The sequence below is a fragment of the Amblyomma mixtum genome, chromosome 1 (assembly GCF_055824585.1).
Source record: "Amblyomma mixtum isolate Tamu chromosome 1, ASM5582458v1, whole genome shotgun sequence".
Lineage (NCBI taxonomy): Eukaryota > Metazoa > Arthropoda > Arachnida > Ixodida > Ixodidae > Amblyomma > Amblyomma mixtum.
This window is the reverse complement of record NC_143012.1, coordinates 62,399,885-62,425,807: the sequence shown is the minus strand read 5'-3', so window position 1 is coordinate 62,425,807 and position 25,923 is coordinate 62,399,885. Positions and strand designations below refer to the sequence as shown.

The window sequence follows — 25,923 nt, the reverse complement described above, 5'->3', positions numbered from 1 at the left end:
AAAACATGACCTTCGCGCAACAAATGTAAACTATAGGAACTTGAAGTTTGTAGAAGCAATGATACAAAAAAGATGCGATGTGGTGCAATACAAAACAAACTATTAACCGTACCAACGTAGTAAAGAAAACTTCAGTGCTCGGGCTCTTTCATGCCTACTGTACAGTTTTCAAACAAAGAATGCGTTACGGAGTTTTGTGCGTATAACTCGCAAATATCATGAATCCGAATTAGGAAATGGGCACTTAAAATTCATCCTATTGGTCACTTTTTTAAAGAAGCGGAGTGAGTCAGGTGAAATATGCAGCGATACGCATGATTTCACATCAAGATGCCACACTTGACAGAAGGGTTCATTACGCTGCCGGGAGCGCAGCCGAAGGCGTCGGAGAACCCTTCGACGTTTCGGAAAATGTTGTCGCATTCGTCGCCGCCGGCCGAAGGCAACATGTTCTCGATGCCCAGGCAGGCTGAGTAGCACGCTGCGATGAACAACAGGGCGGCGCCGCCGTAGCCCTCGAACCCTTCAAGAAGTTCGTCGTAGCTCTCCAAGGCGGCGCTGCGTTGCCTGTACGCTTGCAGCGACACCTCGAGGGCCAGAGCGCCCTCAAGCTGCCGCAGCACGGCGCTGTCGTCGCCGCGTGCACTGCTCCCGTTCGCGGCGCACTCCAGAGCCCTCTGGATGGGGGCCAAGGCTTCAGGCGAAGCGATGTAGCTGCGAAGAAATGATGCGTCGGGAGCGTATGTAGGGAAGAAACTGAGTGATAGCATGTCAGGCGTAGAGCAGACATATTGGGCTGTGTCCAAGGAGTTCTCATGGACTGTTTCTTTACACTTCGATGAGAGTAACCCTAAGGCCAGGCCCTTCGAACAGGACTCGCTACTTAAACAGAACACCTAAATACAGGCTGTAATGAAAGGGCCACATTTTGGCCTCACAATGTGAAGGTCGTGGTCGACAGGCATATGAAACTTGTATGGTATGGTGTGGTACACACGACAACGCAAGCTTTCAATTCGCGAAACATATTGAACACGTATGTCTACATAGTTGCTTCAAAGACATTCTTGTAGTGAACGATGAGCGCAAAAACTGGACGAAAACCACGAAGAAGAGAGAAACACAAGGACAGGTAGCGCCTCTCCTTGCGTTTCTCGCTTCTTCGTGGTTGGTGTGGTATTTGCGATCATCGTTCACCGTAATGATAGCATCATGGAGGTAAAAAAAAACTAGGAGAGAGTGCGCTCAGCCTCTGCAAGCCATCCTCCTCTGACGCCGCTGCCGAGGGCCCTCTTTCGCACTGACTCTTGGGAAATAGGCCCTCCTCCACAGTTACCAGACTGCCAACCAGCGGTGCTTTTTAGCGAACGTCCGTGCTCCGATGTAGCGCAGAAGCGCAGCGCCTGTGTTGCAGCTTTGGTGGAATGCGTACCGAGCTCGAGGTTGTCTGAAGGCTCCGCGTCTCAACACTTCTGTTGATTACACTCTTGAGCTTTTGGGTGCACTGTAGAAAACTGCAGGTAAACTTTTCATCAAAGGGTGCGGCCCCGACCTCGTCACTGTTCAACTGTGGTTCATAAAGAGAATGGAGAGGAATTCCTTTCGTCGTTATACACACATACGGAGCGTTTATTTCAGCTCATGCTATAAGCGGAGAACTCGAGAGTAGGCGAAGAAACGAGCCTCTAAAAAAGGGCGCAGCGGCTTCCAGAGCACTCACGGCGAACGGACGTGTTGAACGAGCGCTCCGGCGCGCTGCGCAAGATTCCATTTCTCGGGCAGGCGGACTTCGGCCCGCCCATGGGCCCGCCGTTCTCCGCTATTCTCAAGGCACAAGTCGCGCCGAATACGCTAGCGCACATACGCGGTTCCGACGTGAAATGCAGCAGTGAAGTATTTCTCTCTCTCGCTGTCGAGAGAGAGTGCCGGCGGCTTTGCGTCTGCCCCTGCGCGGGGTCTCCCGGCCACTGCGCACAATCACTTACAAAAAGCAAACTGTATGTACATAGCCGCGCGCACGCAGCGTCCTGTCTCGGACTAATCGCGCGCGCGGCACACTGCACTAGCGGCCGGGGTGGGGCGCCCGGCCGCGTATACCGTCCGAGGTAGCACCCACGGAGCGTTCGTGTCACGCGTGCACTACCTGGCGAAGAGTGAGCGCGAAGTCAAGCCCGCCTGCTCGATGAACGCACAGAGGCTCACCATTATTCTGTCACGGGTGCGCGCACTGCCGCACGGCCACAGGAGCGCTTCGAGACTGTCCGGGATGATTCCCAGCGCCCTGCAGGCCGCGAGAATCTCGCGACGCGGCACTGCAGAAGCGGCACAGCGAAGGAGCATGTGCTCCAATGTCTCCACTGCGCCGCAGTCAGCGCACGCGTCGCTCGGGGACGGTGGCCGCTGTGGCGAGCGAGCAGTTTGCGCTCACCACGGAGCCGTCAGTGAACACAAGCAGACGGTCGCGCAGTTGCTCGTACAGCGAGAGAGCGAAACCGAAACCGAAATCCGGCTAAGAGCTACCACTGCCTTGTCACGTGAGGGCCTATTTCCCATGATTCTTTCCATTATATTTTTTATGACTAGGCTTCAAGATTGTGACGTCATGCTCTCTCCTAGTTTTTCTTCCTCCATGGATAGCATGCACCAACTATCCCCAACCGAAGTTTCATTGCTTCAAAGACGGATACCTGTCGGTGAACAGTTGGCTGAGCGCCGAGGCGGCACGGTATCCGAGGCCTCCGTGATTCATGGCTGGCGTGGCGCTCTCGTCAACCCAGGGAAAAGAGAACGCGTACGGCAACAGTGCCACGTCGCGGCCGGGAAGAAGTGCGAACCACTCGGCGAACTCGATTTGCGCCGAGGCCGCGCGGTCGTTAGCGTCCACGTGGTCGAGGTTGACCGCCTGCCAGTTGTCCACGAGCGAAGCATTCATGTCAGGAAAGCTGCGTTCGGTTGGCTTCGGCTGGATGGCGATAAAGGAGTGGGCGCCATGCTGGTATTTGTTCAGAAGTAGTACTTGAAGGCGATAAAAAATTGCCGACGATTAAGTCACTTCCTAATGAGAAATTTCAGCGCAGCTCGTCAGCTGTTTCAGCTTTTCGATAGATCGAGCCAAAGAATTCAAGCAAGACATGTATGTACAATTACAGACTTGTTATTTTTCACACATATTCCTTCTTGAAGAAACACTCCACTAACAGTTCATGACTGCAGTGAAGAAAGCGTTGTAGTCGGGAGAAATAGATGAATACATGCTCGACTTGCTGCACCAATGCCTGGTCCTCAAAGACTAGGTCTATGCAAGTATTTCGCGAGGTTTTCACAAAGGACTTCTACCGGTTGCCTCTCTCATGGCTCAGAAAGAACTGGTAGAGAATAAACTATTTGCAGGCGTTTCGCAGTGGCGAACAGCGGCGGCTATGCGTTTCGGCTCGGGGCGGTTCACGTATCGAGATCCGCCACCACCGATCCGGCGCTCTGATTGCCGCCGCACAAGGGAGACATGCTAAATATCGCTACTCTGCATAAGCATTCCCAGCTTCTGTTATGTAGAATCCAACGTCAGTCTTTACAACGTACTCTCGGAGATTCACTGAACCTATCGCATTAGCCTTGAAAACGCTTAAAGGGACACTGAGGAGAGCACTATTAATATATTTTTTATAGCAAAATCCGATAGTTCGGCATGTCATGGCTTTGTTGCCACTTGGCCGGCAGCGAAAAATGCATTTATTTCTAAGAAATTTGGATTCGAAGTTGAAAAGGTTTTTCCCGCCGCTGTGATTCAAACTTGGGATTCGGCTATGACGACAGAGGACTAAGTGACGTGAAACATGACGTGATGCAGACTCCGTGATTTCTGGCTGCCAGCAGTGCGGCCTATCAGCAGCCGAAAAGAAAGCTACCGCCGGCCGCACGTTGAAGGCATCTATCGGCTATTGCGGCCGTCGCTACAGTCGCTTCGCTTACGTTTGCACCGGCGTTTTGCGAGCGTTACGATGGATCTCGTTCTCGAAGTCGTCAACGAAGTTCTCGCAAATACACACCTTTAGCATACCGTGTACCTTGATACCGCTAGCGGAATACCGGGAGCCCGCCTAACGCCGGCGAGCAGGCGCTGATTGGTCCCGATGCTTCAGGCGAGCGCGTAGCTGCCCGGCACGTGGCGCCATCTGGTGACGTCAAGGAGATTTGCGCATGCATTGGCTGCCCCTCAGTGATTTGTGCTTCTCGTGTCCTAGCGTTGCTAGAACCATTGGTTCCAGCAACACTGTTTTGTTATATGACGTCATGACGCTTGTACTTGCGAGTTTGGCCTGTGGCGGCGATACCTGTATTTTGGTTCTTGCTCTTTTCTACGTTACAAGAGCTTTGTTGTCAGTATGAGTGGCGTTTTTGTAATCAGGAGCTGGTATTCTGTCGATACAAGCCAACTTCAATTTCTCCTCAGTGTCCCTTTAAAGGATAAACGCTTCAACTGTCTCTCGTCCAACCTTGAGCGACCGCTGGTCGGAGCGCGGGTCGAAGTACCCAAGGACGACGTCAGTGCTGTTCCAGTCCTTGACGACCTTGCGGTGGGCGTCCGAGTGTGGCCACTGCTCCAGACGGGAAGCAAAGGTACCGCGGATCTCGGTGACCAGATCCTGCGCGTAGTGCTTGGCCTGGCCGGATAGGACCTGGTCGTAGTAATCGCGGAAGATCTCGCTGCCGCTCAGCAGGTACGCCTTGCTGAGGCACATGACGCGGTGGTACAGTTCGGCTCTCAGTTCCCTGCGCGAAGATCACGCCGAAATGTAGTGGGGGTCTACTAAATTTAGCAAAACATGAAAATAGAGCCAAGCGGAAGGCCTCAGACCTAGCGGCATGAAGTTTCCATTCCGATGGGCTTGGGCAGGACATGTAATGCGAAGGCAAGATGACCGCTGGTCCCTAAGGGTAACGGAGTGGATTTCAAGAGGCAAGCCTAGCAAGGGGCGGCAGAAGGTTAGTTGGGCGGAGGAGATTAAGAAGTCTGCGGGGATATGGGTACCGCAGCTGGCAAAGGACAGGGTTAATTGGAGAGACATGGGAGAGGCCTCTGCCTTGCAGTGGGCATAGTCAGGCTGATGATGGTGATGGTTGTTTATTTCGTGCCATCATCAATCTCATTTTCTCTGCACAGTCATTTCTGTGCATCTTCTAAGATATGTCATTTTGTTCGAAGACACCAAAGTCTTGACTGCCAGGGAGATTCGCATGGACGCGTCGATATCGATCTGGGCTGACACGCTCTGCGCCAAGCAGTTCGAGTGATAAGTTTAAAGATTTCATGAAGGCACACTGCACTGCTCAGAATAGCAGAACGAAAGGATGATGACATTTCGTAAACTTACATAAACATATTGTTACGAAGAAGACGAAGCTGGCAGTGACGTGGGACGCAGCGCTCGCGCTAGGCCAGCGGCCATTAAATCACCTCTTCTCCATTGTTGATCACGCCTAACTCTTCGGCTGGCTGCCACGTAACATTTGGTGGCCACGTAACACTTCAGTATAGTGTGCAATGTCAATTCAAATATGTCCCCAGACAGCGCGGTACAGTCTGACACGATTCGAAGGTGATCACTTCAGGCTCAACCTATTGAGAATGACCTTTTATAACACTGTTTTTTTTTCGTAAAAAGGTTGCGGGGCATACGTGAGCTTAGCTAGCTGACCGTCACGCTTTAGTTTTAGTCGGAACGAACGTGGTGGTGGTAAAAACTTTATTATATGCACAGGGGTGTGTTTTAGGGGAGAGTGGAGGGTTCACCGTTCCCTTTCCTGGGTCATCATCACCCTCATCATCCTGACTACACCCAATGCAAGGCAAAGGCCTCTCCCTTGTTCCTCGAATTAACCCTGTTCTTTGCCAGTTGCGGCTACCGTGTCCCCGCAAACTTCTCAATCTCATCCGCCCAGCTTATTTCCTGCTGCCCCCTGCTATGCTTGCCTTCTCTTGGAATCCACTCCGTTACCCTTAAGGACCAGCGGTTATCTTGCCTTCGCATTACATACCTTACCCAAGCCCATTTCTTCCTCTTGAATTCGACTAGTAAGTTAAAAACCCGCGTTTATTCCCTCACCCACTCTACACGTTTCCGACCTCTTAACGTTACACCTATCATTTTTTTTCCACAGCTCGCTGCGTTGTCCTTAACTTAAGCTGGACCCTTTATGTTAGCCTCCACGTTTCTTCCCCATAGGTGAGCAAGTGTAAGATACAGCTGTTGTAGACTTTTCTCTTGAGGGATATTGGCAAACTGCCATTCATGATCTGAGAGAGCCTGGGTGGTAGTCCTTATTCCGGGACACCATTGGCGATATCTACTGCCCGCGATCTTTGAACCAGAGCCCTCTGGTACTCCAGGCCCAAGCAGGCGGACAGGGTCGCATCCCAGCCCTCTCCAGTTGGCTGATTTATGCTCTTTACTCCCGGATTTTTCTGGTGGGCCTATACCTCAAGATATGCATCTGCCAACATCTCACAATACTTACACTACCCCGAAAAAGTCGAATGTACGTGTTTTACAATCGCGGGGCTTAAAAATGACCCCGTTTGCAGCCTTCTGAGGTGTCTTTCCTCAGTAATATCGATCCAGGCCTTTGGTGGGCGGTGGGAAAGTCTGCCTACTGAGGCGCAGATATGCTGTGATGTACGCCTAAGTCGTAAGCGAATCAGGTACAGGAGTCTCGGCAGAGTCTGGAAGTTCAGTGGAACTCCGGGGAAGAGACGCTCGGGTGGCTGTGAAAGTGATAACTAGAGGCCGGATTTTTAGGCACTAAAAAGCACGTTTTAGGCGCCATAAATAGGCGGCTAAAATTGCATTTTAGGCACCTAATGGAGCAAAATAGGCACTATAAACTTTATCAAAAGTGCACACAGTTCCGAACTTCAGCGCGCAATATCTGCCGTAAAATAAAACAAAAACACAGCAGGAATGATTTGGGACCTTAAGCAAGGTGCGAACATTAGAAGCCGTTTTTTTTAAGGCTGCCGCGCAACTTTTCGTACAATACACATGCTTCAGCAGAGCAAAAGGGACGGTATAGCAACCCTTTTAAAACACTTTGGTATACCTCGAAACAAACAATTCGCTTGTCGTGTACAAAAGTAGAAACAATGAACTCCTTAACAGGAGGCCATGCATTTAGAAATTGATAGAAACATTGTCAATTTAAAGCATCTGACAAATGAGTTCAGTCTTCGCTCACACAGAAATTGAACTTATTTATTGCAGGCATATACACGATGCTTCAACATTAATAAATATGTTGTCATTTGTGTAAACAGAGTTTTATAGTTTGTGGCTTCACGTGTCTGGAGCCACGCGACTATCAAATGGTGCTTGCCATTAGAAGGTTCTGGAAACCATAAATTCGAGATGCTAGAAAATGTTACACACAGTGCTGCTTGATGCGGAAAATGCCGAAAAGAATCATAGTTCTGCACGGGCCTACATACATTCACAAGGATCCATGGTAAAATAAACATCATCCATCTAGAAATCACTGTTAAAGCTATGGAAGCAGTAGCAGACAAGCACCATCTGGGGCACAAGAAACGAAAATAAGGCAGGTTACCCAGGTGGAAATTTTAATCAGTTAAACTGTTTCCAGCAGGTTTGTGGAACATTTTACAGTTGGTTTCAGTTGGAACCAACTCGGAATTATTTGGACGAACCCATAACTTACTCCGTATATTTTCTGAAATGTGGTGCCATCTGGTCAACTACCACTTTAACAGCCAAAGTCATCAACAAGCTGCCACGATAAAATGGCAGAAAATAGGAAAAAGGTTGCTTCGATATTTTCGGCTGTCGTGGTTGGTATTGTGTACACAGCCGGCGTAGGTGCAGTGTTCACCACAGCCAACTGACGAGGTCATCTAATGTTGCCACGTGTGTGTTCTACTCAAAACCGAAATGGATTCGAAAGCAAACAGAATCTGAAAGCACTACCACAGCGTATTCCAGGCCCCTTTTCTGTAAAATAGAACATTTTTAGGCACCGATGTCGGAAATAGGCATTTATAGGCACTGACACCCAAAATAGGCATTTATAGGCACTATAAAAAGAGTATTAAACATATTGTCAACACCTAATTCGTGCTCATATGTAAAAATGGTGCGCCTATGAAGCGTTAAAAAAAATAGGCATCTGCCTAAAATCCGGTCTCTAGTGATAACCATCGAATCGCGCTCGACCACTCCGCGTCCCCTCACCGGGTGTAGAAGTTGAATAGTAGCTTCTGGTTAGCGAACAGCGCCGCCGTCTGCACGACGCACCAGGAGAAGACGAGGTGCATCTGGTCCTCTCCGTAGCGCCTCCACAGATCGAGGAACTCGCGCACGAAGCCTGGCTTCTCCGACACGAAGACGACGTCGCGCCCCGTGGTTCCCACGTACGGCTCGAGCTCCTGGAGCCAGCGCTGCCGGTCCAGTCCTGGCACCTTTCCAAACATGAAGGCTGCGTCGAGGCCGTTGGAGACATGACGTGCGTCCTCGAAGGCACGTCGCAGAGGAGCCAGGAAGCTTCTGGTGAGCTGCTTGGTGATCGCGAAGCTCACGGTGGTGTTGTCCCTCTCACCGCCCTCGTATTCACGGTTCCCTCCAAACTCCCGCCTGCGGGGTGAATGTGCTACCGTCAGTCGCGCCAAAAGTGCTTCCGTTGGCAACGGTTTCTGGGGTAGTAGTAGTAACTACCAAGCAGCACATGGAATCGCCCCAATATTGGAAATGGATGGTTTCACTCTGGCCCTTTGCAGGACCCGCCTTCTTCAATAAATTTATAACATTGGGCAGATAAGCTGTGCTGCTGGGGGTGGTTTGGTTGGTTGGTTGGTTTATGGGGTTTAACGTCCCAAAGCGACTCTCTATCTCTATGAGAGACGCCGTAGTGGAGGGCTCCGGAAATTTCGACCACCTGGGGCTCTTTAGCGTGCACTGACGTCGCACAGTACACGGGCCTCTAGAATTTCTCCTCCAAAGAAATTCCAGCCGCCGCGGCCAGGATCGAACCCGCCTCTTTTGGCTCAGCAGCCGAGCACCATAACCACTGAGCCACCGCGGCGGCCTGGGGCTGGTTTACTAAAAAAATAATAATAAGACGAAGGAAAAGATTTTTGCTAGCCCCGGCATCTGCCATCGCTACGGGAAGCACCTGAGCTGGGGCAACGGAAATAGAGGTATAGCAGGCAGACTGGAGAGATGAAATGAAAGAGGTAAGGGGACAGCCAGAAAGGATAAGGGGTAGAGAGGTAAGTATTCTATTTGCAAATTAACATACGTACAGGTCGGGCGCGTGGGATGACCACGGTCGAAAACGAAGGAGAGCGTGCGCGGTCGACCGATTGCTCACCTGAGCTCCTCAAAGTAGATCTTCGCTTCATGTTCAGTGCCCTCCAAGACCTGCTTTCGGAGGATGCGCTCAAAATCACTCAGCGGCTCAAGTACGACCGTGGTGACGTTGGGGGCGCGTTGCAGCACAACGTGGAGAAGGGGGCTCCAGTGCAGCCTAATGGACGCGTGAAACCACGTGCGAAGAAGGTCCACCCTGTTGGAGTCATTGGGCAGGAGAGGCCACACGATGCCCGCGTCCAACAGCGCTCGTTTGACCTGTGATCACCGTGAGGGCGGGAGAGATCACCCGCAGGAGTGTGTTTTGGAAAGCGCGAATGGTGTCGCATATCCAAACTTTTATTGCTGCAAAATCTTGAGCGAAAAATTAAAAGCCTCGGGGAAAGGTAAAATATTTCCACGAATATGGTATAGGGTATTTGACGTCCCGAATTGACTCAGGCTATGAAGGAGTCCTCCCGAGCGGCACATATACTGGCGCTGGCTCAGTTGTTATGGCGCTGACCCGAAACACGCGGGTTCGTTCCCGGTGCCGTGGCCACCGAACTTCGATGGAGGCGATATGCTAGACGTCCGTGTGGTGTGCGATGTCCGTGCGTGTTAAAGAACCCCAGGTGGTTGAAATCTCCGGAGCCCTTCACTATGGCATCCCTCAGCCTGAGTCGCTTTGGGACGTTAAACCCCATAAACCAAACCAAACCACATGATTAGCCCAATATTGGGGACAGATGGGTTTACTCCGTCCTCTATACATTGACCAATCAGCTGTGCTGCTGGGGCGTAGTAAATGCAGCGTCAAATTTCTGTCACAGAACTCTGACAATAAAAGCAAAAAAGGGGTATGTGTACTCAGCATCACGGGGGAGAGGAGCGCGCTTCTAAACATTTCAGGACATATTCGGAGTATTCCACTCGAAAAGGAAGAGCAGCCAATGGCTTGTATTTCTGCGGAGCTCCATCGTACTACACCCAGCTGGTCTGCCAGTGCATAACTGCATAAGCTCCATAATACAACATTTTGGGCGAGTTGGTTACCTACATTCATTATTACAGCGCAAAGACGGCACAGAACAAGAAGGGGACACAACAGCGCTGTTGTGTCCCCTTCTTGTTCTGTGCCGTCTTTGCGCTGTAATATGAATGACTGCATAAGCTGTCCTTTTTAAAATAACCTTTACGCGTCCGTGTCGTCCTCTGTTATTGGTTACTCAGATATACCCGCGGCATTCAAGCGTCTGTGGGAAACGACCCGGCCGTTGGATGGCTGCCGACCGGACCTCGCCGTTGGCTGCGCATCGCGGGCAAGAGGGCGCCACCAGCGCCACCGTGATCGGCTGTGCGCACACCGAGCTCCAGCAAAATCACGTCTACGTCCAGGTTCCTGACCTCGGATCGCCACCAACCGTTCTACAGGAGCGCTACTTCATCGCCTGTACGCCTGGTAACCAAAATTCCAAGCGTTCTGCGCCGTTTTTTGGCACATCAGCATCTGGCTGGCCGCCCACGCCGGGCGCGCTAAGCCAAGCCTACATCTGCACCGCCGGGGCAACGCCCCCCGCGCTCGCCAGCATGCTCGCAGCCGGAACGGCGGGGAGCTCGCCTAGCCAGTCAGCAGCCCAGGCGCTGAATCACAAGCACTGTGCTCCCGCGGCGCCCCGGCAAGCCACCGCAGCCACGATCGTCATGAAATTTGCGAACCACCTTAACCTCGGCAACACTTTATTCCCTGTGCTCTGTCGGTCCGTCATGGATTCCGCCCGCCTAACCAAGACTGAACGTGACAATACCTACATCAAACTCCGCACCTCGCAAAACATCCTGGCCATCGATACCCACCGCCCAGCCGCTGCGGACAAGCTGCTCCAACTCAAGCAAGTTTCACTGAACAACATACAGTACGAAGTCACCTCGTACGTAGCTAACGACCCCCTTAACGCCCGTGGTGTTATACACGGCATCACCATGGACTTTACCGAAGACGACTTTGCCGCTAACCTTCGTGTTGACGGCACCCGACTCCTAAGCGCCCGCCGTCTCGGACGTACCAACACACTTCTGCTCACCGTCGAAGGGCCCCGTCTACCACGCTATGCCGTCTTCTACAGCGGAGTGTACCGCGTCTACCCGCAAAAGCCGCACAGCAAACAATGCACGCATTGTCACGCCATAGGACACCGTGCCGACGTCTGTCCTAACAAGCCTAGCCTTGTTCGGTGCTCGATTTGCAGCCAACCGTTTCCTCCTGACCAAGACCCAACGACTATCCCACACGAATGTGAACCACACTGCTGGAACTGCAAGGGCGACCACACACCGTCTCATCCTGAATGCCCCGCAAGGAAAGACCCCGACGCTGCAGTCCTAAAGTGGCACCGCGCCCAACGACGCCATCGCGCCCGCGCCGCCCCTCCACCCCCTAAAGCCGACGCGACCATCTGGCAGCCCCTGCCTACCTCGAACCGCTACGAGGCCCTTCAGCTCTCCTGCAGCAGCAGCAGCAATAGCCCGGGGCACGAGACCGCGCAAAGAAGTCAATCTCGAACCAAGCCCTCTGCCAAGCGGCCACCGTCCACCACTTCTGGTGCGGCAACCAGCACCTCCACCTCCTCTACTAAACCGCAAGCTTCCGTGATGCAGTCACAGACTCCACCAAGTCACCAGGTGAGCGGTCCATCTCCCACATCCATCGCACCCCCTCCCCCGTCCTTCCAAAACCGGTTTTACTCACGCCCCTCCACTCCTACTCCACTTTCACCCCTCCCTACCGACAACGCTATTGCTCTCATACAGCAATCCCTTGCTCCCGTCCTATTGGCCTTACAACAACTGACGGCTCGCGTCGAGCAACTAGAGCACCATCTCCTCTCCCTCGCGTGCTCTGCCCCACCCTCTCCCGACGCAGACTCCAATGCTCCCCCTCGAAAGCGCGCAAGCGCCCCTCTAGTGCCTAACCTCGACACAATGGAGGAAGACCGGCATGATGAGTGATATCATGCGACACACATCCCCACCCCAAAACCCTCTAATTATTTGGCAGTGGAACTGCCGCGGTTTTCGTCGCAAGAAAAATGCCCTCTTGCAACACATGCAGATTACTAGCGTTAACCCAGACGTCATCGCACTGCAGGAAACGCACGGTGCCTTTTCTCTGCCAGGTTACGACCATTTTACTCAGCCAAGTATAGTCATGAAGAGAAAAGGACATCAAACGCCCCCTCCTCCGCCGACTTTGACGGTTACATACATACGGCGCACGATACCCACCATTCAGGAAGATACATCCCACCTCAACTCCGGGACGAAAGAGCATGTCCTGACACACTCCACCTATCAGGGTCACCGTATCACGATTTTAAACTGCTACTGGACTCCCTCCGACTCCAAAACCAGCATCCCACCTTTGCATACGGCCCTTCCTGCCTCTAATGTCCCTACTACTTTCGTCCTTCTTGGTGACTTCAACTGCCCACACCCTGCATGGGGATACGACCGTACTTCAGCCTCCGGACGAAAACTCGACCGCTTCGCCAGTATTCATCACCTCACCCTCCTGAATGACACGTTCATGCCTACACGTCTAGGATGTGGAGCACAATCCGACACAAACCCCGACCTCGCATGGATTCGCAGCGATCTCCGCGCTTCTTGGAGTAATACGGGTGACACGATGGGGAGTGATCACTGTATTCTTCAGATAACGCTCACGTCCCAGCGACCCTCCAGACCACCCGGAACACATCTACCTCCCACTATGCTCGTAGACTGGCCAAAGGCTCGGCCGGCCCTCGACTCCTTATCAGTCTCACTCGAGGACCCCGAAAAATGGTGTAGCGCCATTATGGAGACCGTCTCCCAACACACCAAACATATCCACCGATCTCCCGACTATCCATACATTGACACACACCTACTTGGGCTATGGAAACAACGTCGCCGGGCCATAAAAGCTTGGCGCAACTGTAGATCTAGCCACGCATTGAAAAGAAAAGTTGCTGAACTAACGCAAGCAGCCCAAGAATACGCTGACCAACTAGCCACGAACAACTGGCTTCAGCTCTGTGATGATATGGTCGAGAGACTCCACACTCCAAAAGTCTGGCACATTATGCGCACCCTACTTGGACAGGGTAAACCTCGTAACACACTTCAAAAGCTACAGCTGGCCCTCTCCGTCTCACAAGAAGAGCTGGTTGAGCAAATCCGAAATCAATTTTACCCATCCTCTACTTCTCCTGCCAGCTCCCCGTCATACCCTTACACCGAAGAAGAAGCAGACGAACAAGGAATGAATTCCGACTTTACATTCGCCGAACTTCAGGCTGCTCTACGCTCCCTTAAGCGAAACACAGCACCCGGCCCAGATAAAGTTACCTATGGTATACTCCGTAATCTCCCCAATTCAAAACTAGACGAACTTATTCAGATTATTAATACTGTTTGGCGCTCCGGGAAAATTCCCGCTGCATGGAAAGAGGCACACGTAATTATGATTCCGAAACCAGGAAAATCCTCTGCGCTCATCACTAACCTCCGACCTATATCCATGACTTCTTGCCTAGGGAAGCTGATGGAGAAGATGGCCCTTACCCGCCTCGAATGGCACCTGCATACCAATCGCTGTCTTGCTCCCACTATGGTCGGATTCCGCGCCCACGTATGCACACAAGACATTGGACGGCAAATCTATGAGGATTTGTACGTCTTCCCAAGCAGCGCACAGCTTCGAGTTTTGACCGGCGTGGATATCAAAAAGGCTTTTGATAATGTCGCCCACTCCGCAATTCTCACCAACCTGGCAGACACTCGCCCTGGGGTCCGCATGTTCAACTACATCAAAGACTTTCTTACAGACAGGACCCTCCGAATCATTGGCCCCGACGGCACACCTTCCGCCCCCTTTCCCCTCACCGCAGGTACACCACAGGGATCCATTCTTTCACCTATGCTTTTCAACTTGGCAATGAAAGAACTGCCCCGAAAACTCGCTGAAATTCCTGGCCTACGCCACGCTATATATGCGGATGATATCTCTCTCTGGTCTACCACAGGAAACGCCGGGGAACTAGAATCCACTTTGCAGCAAGGCCTCGACGTCGTTCAGGAGCATGCACGCCGCATAGGTATGAGTTGTTCCGCCAAAAAGTCGGAATACATCGTGGTTTCTAACGCTCCTCAAAAAACCGCTTCTTCCTACCGCGAACTCATTCAACTCTCTCTCGCGCAAACCCCTATTCCCCGACGGAGCCACATCAAGATCCTTGGCTTCACTTTTCAACAAGATGGCAAGTGCAACGTGTGGCTTAGCCAACTCCTGCAACAACTGAACCAAATTCGCCACATGCTGTCCCGCATATCTCGTCAAAAGCATGGACTCAGAGAACACGAACTCCGTCGAGTTATAGAAGCACTCGTTTATTCGAGGGTCATGTACGCCTACCCCTATCAACGCCTCACATCCTCTCAAGTAAGCAAACTGGAAGCCTCTCTGCGTCGCTTCACTCGATTAGCCATGGGAGTTCCCATCTACGCCGCAAATGCTCTGATCGCAGACGCCGCCATTTTCAACTCCCTCGAAGAACGCGCAGCAGCACACCACCGAGCCCAGATACACCGTCTCTCTACCTCCGAGCAAGGCAGAGACCTCCTCAGCCTTTTCGGACACACCATTTCCCAACTACCCCCGCTTCAACCATCTGCTCCCCCGTGGAAAAGCCTCCCGCGTCTTACTGTAAAACCCATTCCACGCCACATGTCTCCAACGATAAATCCCGGGCGGCGTGAAGCACTGGCGAACCATTTACCCGTACTGGGCCACGACACTTACTATACCGATGCCCATATCCTCGAGCACCAAGTAGTTACTGCAGTAGTCGGCCCTCGAAGCACCTCCACACATCTCCACACAGGAGTGCCCTCCTCAACCGACGCAGAAACTCTGGCCATAGCAGAGGCGATTACGCTTCACGACCACCTGTCCTCCACCATCACCATACGTGCAGACTCTCAGGCTGCCATACGCTCATTCGAATCTCAAAAACTCCCTCCCCATATCATAGACACTTTGCTGCAATACCTAACAGCCCACCCTACGCTCCATGTCCGCCTTGAATGGATTCCTGGTCATCAAGGTATACCGGAGAATGAGCTTGCTCATGCTCTGGCCCGTGAAAAAATACCACCGGGCCCTCCGACTGCCTGGCCAGCCCATTATAATCCCAAGGCAGACCGCGCTACACACCGACAGGACCGCCGCGAACACCTTCGCAATTTGCGGCACATGCGACGAACCCTTCCGTCACCCTCCCATTTCCTTTGCCGTGCTGACGCCTCTCTAATTCGACAGGCACAGACTAACTCCCTTCCCTGCGAACTGTATTCCCACTATATCCTTCATAAACCTGGCAAACCCGCCTGTCTCGTGTGCGGAGAGCATCCCTCCAAAATTCATACATATTGGTTATGCCCCCGCGCAACTAACTCTCCCACCATACCTTCCTCGCACACCTTGCCTCCCCCCTTTCACCTCACGTGGGCCCGATGGACCGCTCCACCAACCTCTCTGCAGCCCACCTTCTGGCCGCTCCTCGCCGCCCACATCCGACGCATCCAAGGGACACGTGGCCCTACTCTGCCACCGCCGATAAATAGCGCCCACCAAACGGGCAACTAAGAAGGCTCGGACTTGAGCTGAAAAATAAAAGTTATCTCTCTCTCTCGCGGGCAATAGCAGCCAGTGGCCAAGCCAACGCGTGCAGCCCACCTTTTGCAGCTCGTCGCTCCTGCCCTGAAGCACGTCGTCGCAGCTGCGGTAGAAGGCGGCCGCCCTCTGCACCGATGTCTGGCCCGTGGTCGGCACGGGCACCGAGCCCAGCAGGGAGGACAGCTCGCGAAGCACCCCCAGGAAAGACTCCTCGCGCACCGAGAGCTGACTGCGGCGCCGCCAGCCGTCGCACACGAAGCGGGTGAAGCCCTCGCACGGGTTCAGCGACGTGTTCAGCGTAGCGCGCAGGCGGCGTGCGTACTCCCGGCACGGCTCGCTGCGGCACACGCGAAGGGTGCCGTGCCGCGTTCCGACCTCGGGGCGGAAGAACCCCAACAGGAAGAGGGACAAGACGAGCGCGGCTACCAGGAGCACCACGCACAAGATGCTGGCTGCCGGGGGTTGGTTCTTGAAGAAGGCCTGCGATGACGTCGTTGGCGCTTTGAGAGGGGCTTCCGGTACCGGACGAAGTGTTGACACTCTTTCACACTCGTACTCAGAGGTTAGAGATCAAGTAGGGTAGGTAGCGAGGGTCTCGGTTCTGGCAGCCATGATGCCATAGGAAGCATAAAAGGGTTCTCACACAGCTTCCACTCTCGCCGTTATATGACGTTCTACGTCACACCAGCGGTACCTCAGGACGTGCTACGTCCGCCGCTTACGAACGCGGGTGGCGCTGATGAACACTCTCAAGTTAGGTTATTTGTAAAACATAAATACCCCCGAAAGCAGAAGACTTGAAGCCGTCGCCGTATCTCAGAGGTAGAGCACCGGACGCGAAATTCGGAGGTCATGGGTTCGGATCCCACCGGCGGCATGTGGTTGTTTTTTCTTCTGCTTTTCTTATCCATTGGCTTTAAGCGGTAACATATTCAGTGTTATTCTAAATTGATCAACACCACAAAAAAATAAAAAAAGAAATCCCCTGTGTCCGTTGGTTTCTGTGGCTGTTGGCTTCTTTCTCATATTTATATGCATGCCTTTTATATGCATGCCTATCATATGCATGCCTATGCATGCCTACCCATGCATGACTGGCCCTATTTTCTACCATAAGTAGGCCCATCTAATAAAATGACCCCCTTAAGTGTCAAGCCTGAGGGAGATCAGAACCACCGCACTTGTTCCAGCATGAAAGGCAAGCCGACGGGGGTGCGTTTAAGCGTACTGTGCAATCTATTGCCTTTCATTCAGCGATTTCTCCTCTGTCTGGCTACGCTGGTTGCTGCCATCGCAGGGCAGTGGCGCATCGCATAAATGCTGCACACTGGGCCAGGAGTGGTGTGTGGCCTCTCAGCAATCTATCATTGTAAATTACAGATAGGACCTGCATCGCTTCGTACAGACCAGCAAAAGTCAGCGGACAGTAAGAGTGGAGATTGTAGCCGCTAAATGCATTCCAGCATAAATAATGCGGTTTCACATGGCCGAGGACCTAATAGAAGCTTATTCAGTCTTCAGTCAGGGTTCAATAACAGCTTTCTTTCATACAGAACGTCAATGTCTTATATTTACAGCGTCGTAATACTCTTGAGCAAACCCTGCGCGCACTCAGCGCTACAAGAACGTTCTAGTTCCTTACTGGGCTTCTCAGTAGAAAGAAAGTCGAACTTCTATATTATTTCACCATGATGCCCAAAAATTTATTGCAGCTCCACCTTCATGTCACTATATGTGCGAATATAGCGCATACAGGCGCCACTGTGTTGTTTACATGTAAGCTGTGATGAAGGCCTCAAAGCAGCTCCCATAATTACACAAATAAACAAATGAAATCAGTAAGCCATGCGAAAGTAAACTAGCCACCTCTACAAGCACTAAGATGAAATTCACGCTAAGATGCAAGTCACGTAACGTTAACAGTGCAACCAAAAGTGCGTTGGGTATTTATCGGTAATCATTTCTCAAGCAACACAGGTAATAGGCCCAATATTGGAACTGGATGCTTTCACTCTGGTCCTTTGTAGGACCAGAATTTGCCAATACGTTGCCAGTGTTGGGCCGTTATCTGCGCCGCTTGTGTTGAGAGCCGGATCACCAGACCTTGACGCCTTTGTTGGCGGAGAAGCCCTGCGTTGTGGTCGACGCGAACTGCGGCGCGCTCATCACGTTTCGCGATGCCTCCACGCACGCCGGATGGATGCTCTGCCGGTGACCAGCCTGGTAAAGAGGCGAGTCTGGTCTGGTCCACATTGGGGACGCCTGCGAGGATGCCTTGTGGCTGTCGCTGCTAACCGAGCGGGACGGCACGACCTTCCGTGGGTTATTCTTCCAAGCGGGCCCGAAATTGGGCGACTGGTGTTGCCGGCGACAATCTGTACACTCGGGTGAGGCGACAGACATGGGCGGTGACGGTCGTCGAGGCGAGTGTGTCCCGTAACTCAGCTCGGACGCCCTGCTCGGTTCGAGGGTCTCACGGCGCCGTATTGAGGAGGAAGACAACGACCTCCCGGATAAGGACGTTTTCACGTGAGAAGCTTTGTCATCTTCTGACACTGCAGGCTCGTCATAAATTCCAACGCCTGATCGAGACGAATGCTGCGAGCCTGACAGACTGCCGTAAGGCCGACCAGTCCTCTTGTTCTCATCGCGTTCGCGCGTAGTGTCTTCAATGGAGCAACGGTGAGACCTCTCTGGGGAGGATGAGGTTGGAGACGAGCGGAACCGTTGCGCATCCGTACTGAGCGCGTCCCTTCCAGAGCTGGTGGCCAGACGTTCGGGAAGTTCGGGTGGCTGTTGCAGTTCTTGCAGTTGCTGGCCGCGCTCTGAGATGCACAGCATCCGATTTCCACCGCCTGCAATTGAGGTCAAACTCGAAGACGCTGAGACCGATCGGGGCGAAGCTCGACTCTGAGGCTGGAGTCCACCTCCGGAGTTTATTGGTCTTTTCGATGCACCCGAAGCCTCAACAGCAGTCGTGTCTGGCGGCGTTCCCGAAGCGGGGCGGCAGTGTTTTGTCATCCGCGTTGCGCTTGGCTCGAATTCCATCCCTGCAAGGCATCTGCTCTCTCCCGCAAACCGTGGTACCGATATTCTGTAAACCTGCAAAAAATATTAAAGCACAAGAAAAAAAATGCTCTAAGAAAAGCAGTCCTTGAAAATACTTTCGCCGCTTTCCAGCAAGGTACTATCGGAATCAGAAGTGGTATACACCAAGCGGCGGGAGCCGGAGCAACGGAAAAATGCGGCATTTTGGCGAGCTAAAGCACGAAACATTGAAACGAGCCAAGCTACATGCCTGCTGATAATAAAGGTCACGCATTGGCTTTCTCGATCAAAGATGCCGTCTGTAGATGGCGTTGCAACGCAGTTTTCCGTTTCTCCGGCTCCCGCCGCGTGGAGTATACCACTTTTGTCCGCGATAGTACGTATAGATAAAAATTCTCAAAGCTTTTTTTCTTACACAAGATGAAGAATAGTTTGAGCCGTTCCTTTAGTCCTAAACACAAAAAAGAGAGACAATGGGCAACTAAGAAAGGCAGAGACAAAGCCTAACCATTAATAAGAAGAACACTTGGAACACAAAGAGAAAGGCCCGCTTCTGAAGGAAGATATGCCAACTGAACTTTCTTTCGGGAGTTCGTTCTTGATCACAAAGCAGAACTATCGATATGTTGTTCGTAGATGAATTGATAAATACACGTAGGTGTCTGTGGTGGTGCGTTGAGTTCTATATTTTACTCCCATGAACCAGTTTTTCTGAGCTCATTTAACACATTTTTTTACAGTAGGCATTAAATATCGTTTTGCTAATGCCCCTTCTAAGGTACCGTCGTAATCAGAACAGGTAATGGGCCCAATATTGGCAACGTATTGGCAAACGCTGGTCCTACAAAGGAACAGTGAGGCCATACATTTCCAATAATGGGCCGATTTCCTGTGCCGCTTGGGGTGTGAAGGCGCTTTGTGTCTAACTGTGCTATCTTTTGTAACTCTACCTTGCAATCGTGCAGTAACTCAACCAATATTGACCCAATATTGGCAACGTATTGGCAAACGCTGGTCCTACAAAGGAATACAGTGACGGTCATACATTTCCAATAATGGGCCGATTTCCTGTGCCGCTAGGGGTGTGAAGGATCTTTGTGTCTAACTGTGCTATCTTTTGTAACTCTACTTTGCAATCGTGCACTAACTCAACCAATATTGGCCCAATATTGACAACGTATTGGCAAACGCTGGTCCTACAAAGGAACAGTGACGCCATACATTTCCAATATTGGGCCGATTTCCTGTGCCGCTTGGGGTGTGAAGGCGCTTTGTGTCCAACTGTGCTATCTTTTGTAACTCTACTTTGCAATCGTGCACTAACTCAACCAATATTGGCCCAATATTGGCAACGTATTGGCAAACGCTGGTCCTACAAAGGAACACAGTGACGCCATACGTTTCCAATATTGGGCCGATTTCCTGTGCCGCTTGGGACGTGTGAAGGCTCTTTGTGTCTAACTGTGCTGTCTTTTGTTACTCTACTTTGCAATCGCGCACTAACTCAACCAAGCATAGAACACCAACCTTCAATCCAGGCCTGCGTTGCCCCAAAGGCGGCGTCGCGTTGTGGTATGATTCGAGTCGCTTTGATGACGGCATGCCCCGGACTTCCCCTTCGTTCACTATGTGTCCATCAGTTCCAGGTGGAAGTGGCGACTTCCCAGGGCGCGTAGTTCCAAGAACGGTCGGGCGAGCATTATTTTCGAGAATGCTGACGATGTTGTTGTGGTCCTTTGCGGATCGTCTTGGAACTGCCCGCTCAGAAGAGTCGGGTTGTTGCTCGGTCGTTGACAGGGGAGGATTGGTCGCTGTCTTCGGGAGGTCGAGTTCGGTGTGGGGTTGAACTCGCTTCCGTTCATCTCCTGATGAACCTGCGTTTGCATGGCATCCACGATACTTGATATGTGTCTTAGTATTGCTTGTGTTCGGGCAGGTTGACTCATGAAGAATGGTAGCATTTGCGGGGGTCGCGAAGTTACGAAAAACACAGGTTAAGAAGGGACTGGAATAGGACGCATATCACGCGGTTAAGCGCACACTACCAAGTGGAGGAGTATTCTTCAGTTGAAAGAAAGAAGGCATGGAGGTAAAAAAAACTAGGAGAGAGTGCGCTCAGCCTCTGCAAGCCATCCTCCTCTGACGCCGCTGCCGAGGGCCCTTTTGCGCACTGAATCATGGGAAATAGGCCATCCTCCACAGTTACCAGACTGCCAACCAGCGGTGCTTTTTAGTGAACGTCCGTGCTCCGATGTAGCGCAGAAGCGCAGCGCCTGTGTTGCAGCTTTGGCGGAATGCGTACCGAGCTCGAGGTTGTCTGAAGGCTCCGCGTCTCAACACTTCTGTTGATTACACTCTTGAGTTTTTGTGTGCACTGTAGAAAACTGCAGGTAAACTTTTCATCAAAGGGTGCGGCCGCGACCTCGTCACTGTTCAACTGTGGTTCACAAAGAGAATGGAGAGGAATTCCTTTCGTCGTTATACTCACATACGGAGCGTTTATTTCAGCGCATGCTATAAGCGGAGAACTCGAGAGTAGACGAAGAAACGAGCCTCTAAAAAAGGGCGCAGCGGCTTCCAGAGCACTCACGGCGGACGGACGTGTTTTGACGAGCGCTTCGGCGCGCTGCGCAAGATTCTATTTCTCAGGCGGACTTCGGCCCGCCCATGGGCCCGGCACAAGTCGTGCCGAATACGCTCGCGCACATACGCGGTTCCGACGTGAAATGCAGCAGTGAAGTATTTCTCTCTCTCTCGCTGTCGAGAGAGAGTGCCGGCGGCTTTACGTCTGCCCCTGCGCGGGGTCTCCCGGCCACTGCGCACAATCACTTACAAAAAGAAGTAAACTGTATGTATACATAGCCGCGCGCTCGTAGCGTCCTGTCTCGGACTAATCGCGCGCGCGGCACACTGCACTAGCGGCCGGAGTGGGGTGCCCGGCCGCGTATAACCGTCCGAGGTAGCACCCACGGAGCGTTCGTGTCACGGGTGCACTACCTGGCGAAGAGCAAGCGGGAAGTCAAGCCCGCCTGCTCGATGAACGCACAGAGGCTCACCATTGTTCTGTCACGGGTGCGCGCACTGCCGCGCGGCCACAGGAGCGCTTCGAGACTGTCCGGGATGATTCCCAGCGCCCTGCAGGCCGCGAGAATCTCGCGACGCGGCACTGCAGAAGCGGCACAGCGAAGGAGCATGTGCTCCAATGTCTCTACTGCGCCGCAGTCAGCGCACGCGTCGCTCGGGGACGGTGGCCGCTGCGGCGAGCGAGCAGTTTGCGCTCACCACGGAGCCGTCAGTTCACACAAGCAGATGGTCGCGCAGTTGCTCGTAGAACGAAAGAACGAAACCGAAACCGATATCCGGCTAAGAGCTACCACTGCCTTGTCACGTGAGGGCCTATTTCCCATGATTCTTTCCATTATATTTTTTATGACTAGGCTTCAAGATTGTTACGTCATGCTCCCTCCTAGTTTTTCTTCCTCCATGAAAGAAGGTATAAGAGCATATATATATATATATATATATATATATATATATATATATATATATATATTAAACGATGGTTCTGCGATGGCAGGTGCTGCCATCGGTGGGGCTTTTCAGTCCCAGGTTGCTCTTCTTGAGGAACCTCCAGGTCACGGAGAGAGGCTTCGGAGAGACAAACGTCAGCGAAACTAAAAGCATATTGATCGCAGTGTGATGACTTTATGCATGATTGAATGACAGAATGTCTGGTGTCTATACCCAGACCAGCTGCCGCGCACTCCACAATTTGTGCACAAAAGAAGCGCTGAAAAAAGCGTGCGTGCTTCTGACTTGAGACCTCAATCATGCAGATCGGAAATCTGCGAAAGTGAGAATTCCTAAGGGGCCTTCCAGTGTCTGCAGCCGAAAACTCGTTAGCCTGCGTCCTCAAGGGAGCGAGGGAACGACCAAGGGAGGAAACAAACGAGAGTTCGTCGCGCTGCCTTACAGTGATAGGATCTCACGTATATTCATAAGAGCCGCCAACAGATTCAACGTGGATGTTGTGTTGTCAGCCCAGAATAAACGTCAGGGCCTATGCCGGAAGACCAATGCAACGAATAAGCCAAAGGAGGTGGGAGGCGTGCGACACAAGAAAAGGCTCGTGGATTGCTCGGTGGATCTGGTAAACAAGGCGCCCCTTTCAAGAGGGATGTAGTACGTCGGGCAGTCAGGGCGCTGCCTTTACGATCGGCTAGGGCAGCACGAGAATGCATGCGATGATTTGCAAGCAAGGAAAAATCCGAGGAAAAGAACATTTCCTCTGTATTTCTTTATAGGGCTCCTCCATATTTAGATGCGGCACTTAATTCTGATATACGCAACATTTTGAGGCAAACTGATGGTTCTCGTCGGTGGCATACTGTTTCTAAAGATGCATTTTAGACTGTATAGGCTACGGGACCAGATATAGCAGACATTGATAAAGTAAACGTTCGGAGGCTTCATGCATATATATCTGCGAGATCTGCGCGCAAACCTCTGGAAAAAGGTTTACGTCTCCTGAGAGAGAAACGTTTCTTGTGCCGTTTGTCCACTTCTACCTGCTAGCCTGAGAGCCAGTCCTATGAGGTGCAAGCCTGAAGGAAGCTATAGCAGTCTCAAATCGAGCCGTACGTACCATGACCTCCCGTCGGCGAATCCTGTTGAAGGCTCTCCTCGCTACTCTCCCCGTCCGACGTCGTCTGCCCTTCGGTGTCTTCGACACCCTGGACAGAGACTTTGGAAGCAGTGGGTCCTGGACCTTCTCGCACGGTGGCGTTCACTGCATTGTCGCCAGGATTCAAATCAGCCGCATCCACCGGTGCTTTCCTGGAGTCCTGATGGTCGTCGACCTCCCCAGCAGAAGACGCCGTCACAACGGGGCTGACGGAAGGGTTCTCCGCGAGGGAGGCCTCGGAGGTGTCGCTGGGTGAGCCGCGTTCCTTCTTCGAGGCCATCGGACGTCCGGTACGTTCGGTGTCTTTCTTCTTCTGCGCAAGCGCGAGGCGCGTGCGCATCGCTTGCAGAAGAACGCGCTTCACGTGGGCTACTTCTTCACTGCTTGAATTTTTAGTAGCCGCGTGCCTCAGCATGTCATGGACGTAGACAACGAAAGCTAACGCTAAAGCTCAGTAACACATGAAAATTCCAAGCAGGGCACATACTACGGAGTCCACACATCTTCGTTGCATATGGTTGCAGTTTTAAAGTTGATGACGGTTGCTACTGGTGGCGCTGCAGTCGCCAGATCGGTCGCCAACTTCCTGAAATGGTTTGTAATCAGATTGCGAGACGCATGATTTTCGACCATTAGTTTAGGGCGGCGGAGGCTCGCACACTGCGCATGGCATCGGGCGCGTTAGTGCTGTCAGTGTCCCTTATACTCACTCTGGAGTAGTCAAAAGGTTCGGGAAGTTTTGTCGGTATCTTCAAAACTCTATTCGCTTGAAAAAAAAAAGCTGCCCTGTTGCAGTGGTTAGCGCGTTATGGTTAAGATTGTAAGACATGGCTTCGACGCCGACCGCGGCGGCAGCGTTTCGATGAAGGCGAAACGAAAAAGGCATTCGTGTGCTGTGCAACCTTAGCACACGTGAAAAACGTCAGATTGTGTAAAATCACGCGCAGCCCTCCTCTCGGCGCTTCTGAAAGCCCATGTGGCATTTCGATGCGTTAAACCCCACATCACTTAGCCGTTCAACCACTGCGCCAAGCTGTAGGACTCCCCGCGATCTATGAATGTAAAGTAGATAATGGCGAATCGTGCATATATGAACACTCTGCATCACCCTTGCGTAGAGCGCTCAAGCAGTGTGCAGCACGAAACATAAAGTGAGATCAGAAAGCAGCGCATTGTTTCCAGGAAAATGCTCATGCACATCTTGCTTGCGGGTCTATGTGGCTCTACTTCCGCTGAACTATACGTTCTAAAAGGTAGAAACAACGATGAGGTGTGGACTTTTGCGCAGTGACGTGCACCGCTCCAGCGCTCAACTTAACGGTGACGCAGACTGTACATGTGGGCAGAACCTAGGCGAGAGAGAAAGAGTACTTGCGCGGCAGGGAGCTCAAATCTACCGCACTGAACTCTTGAGGGCAGATTTAAGCGTTATTTGGCGGCGAAAGAAAGAACAGTTTCTTCATCTGCGAAATGATACGCAAAAAAGAGGCCGGGCCACTGAAGGGACCATTTAACAATATCTTGTAGCACCCTTAAGGCGATGTTAAAGTGTCCCGTCAAGTTTGTGTATCGTCTTGCAAATGGGATGGATGGGACAACGGACTAGTACTCTTCCGCTCTTAACGAGCCTTGCACGGCGCCCAAGACGGCGCTGAATTACCCATTCAATGCGACCTGGCGTTGCGGTAAATTTTTGTACCACCACTACCTCTTCGCAACTTCGCTACTCTTGCCCCTTTATGCGCTCGCGCCAACGCGAACTGGAGTGCCCCGCAGTCATCGTTGTGCAATGCGCGGACACCACTGAAACGTAGTCGGTGGTGGTGCCTCTCCAAACTTAGGAGGACTGGGAGACCTCACTGCGGTCAGTGGACCTCGCCTGACAGAAAATCGCCGTCCGTCGGGCGGCATAGGTCAAGGACCAACACCACGTGACATTTAGACCTTGAGTGGGGTCGTGCTGGGACTCCAGGGGGCCTGCGCGCCTGGAATTCTCTTGCAGAATAAAGTTTCACCAACACCGCCGCCACCACCACCACCGTTGGCTAGTTATGCCTAAAAAAAAATTGCATACAGGCAACTTTCATGAAGGAAACAAGTACGGCCCTGCTTAT

General features: G+C 52.1%; 1 protein-coding gene across 1 annotated transcript; it reads right to left on the bottom strand.

Moving 5' to 3' along the window:
- Nucleotides 1–320: 320 nt before the first annotated feature.
- On the bottom strand, nt 321–24,149 carry LOC149366477 (uncharacterized). Its single transcript, XM_089570997.1, has 9 exons — nt 23,771–24,149; nt 20,653–20,999; nt 18,181–19,179; nt 16,138–16,557; nt 9,379–9,635; nt 8,244–8,642; nt 4,494–4,770; nt 2,688–2,962; nt 321–714 (listed from the first exon to the last, which is right to left on the bottom strand). Exons 1-9 carry the CDS (start codon nt 24,147–24,149, stop codon nt 321–323), a joined length of 3,747 nt encoding a protein of 1,248 aa, XP_089427123.1.
- Nucleotides 24,150–25,923: the final 1,774 nt, after the last annotated feature.

What these genes read in the sequence shown, in the direction of transcription:
- LOC149366477 (XM_089570997.1), bottom strand. Translation starts at nt 24,149, where the DNA reads ATGCGCACGCGCCTCGCGCTTGCGCAGAAGAAGAAAGACACCGAACGT. An exon ending in TTCGCCGACGGGAGGTCATG is followed by an intron (nt 21,000 to 23,770) that starts GTACGTACGGCT and finishes ATGCAAACGCAG; the next exon opens with GTTCATCAGGAGATGAACGG. An exon ending in CCGCCAACAAAGGCGTCAAG is followed by an intron (nt 16,558 to 18,180) that starts GTCTGGTGATCC and finishes ACGTCATCGCAG; the next exon opens with GCCTTCTTCAAGAACCAACC.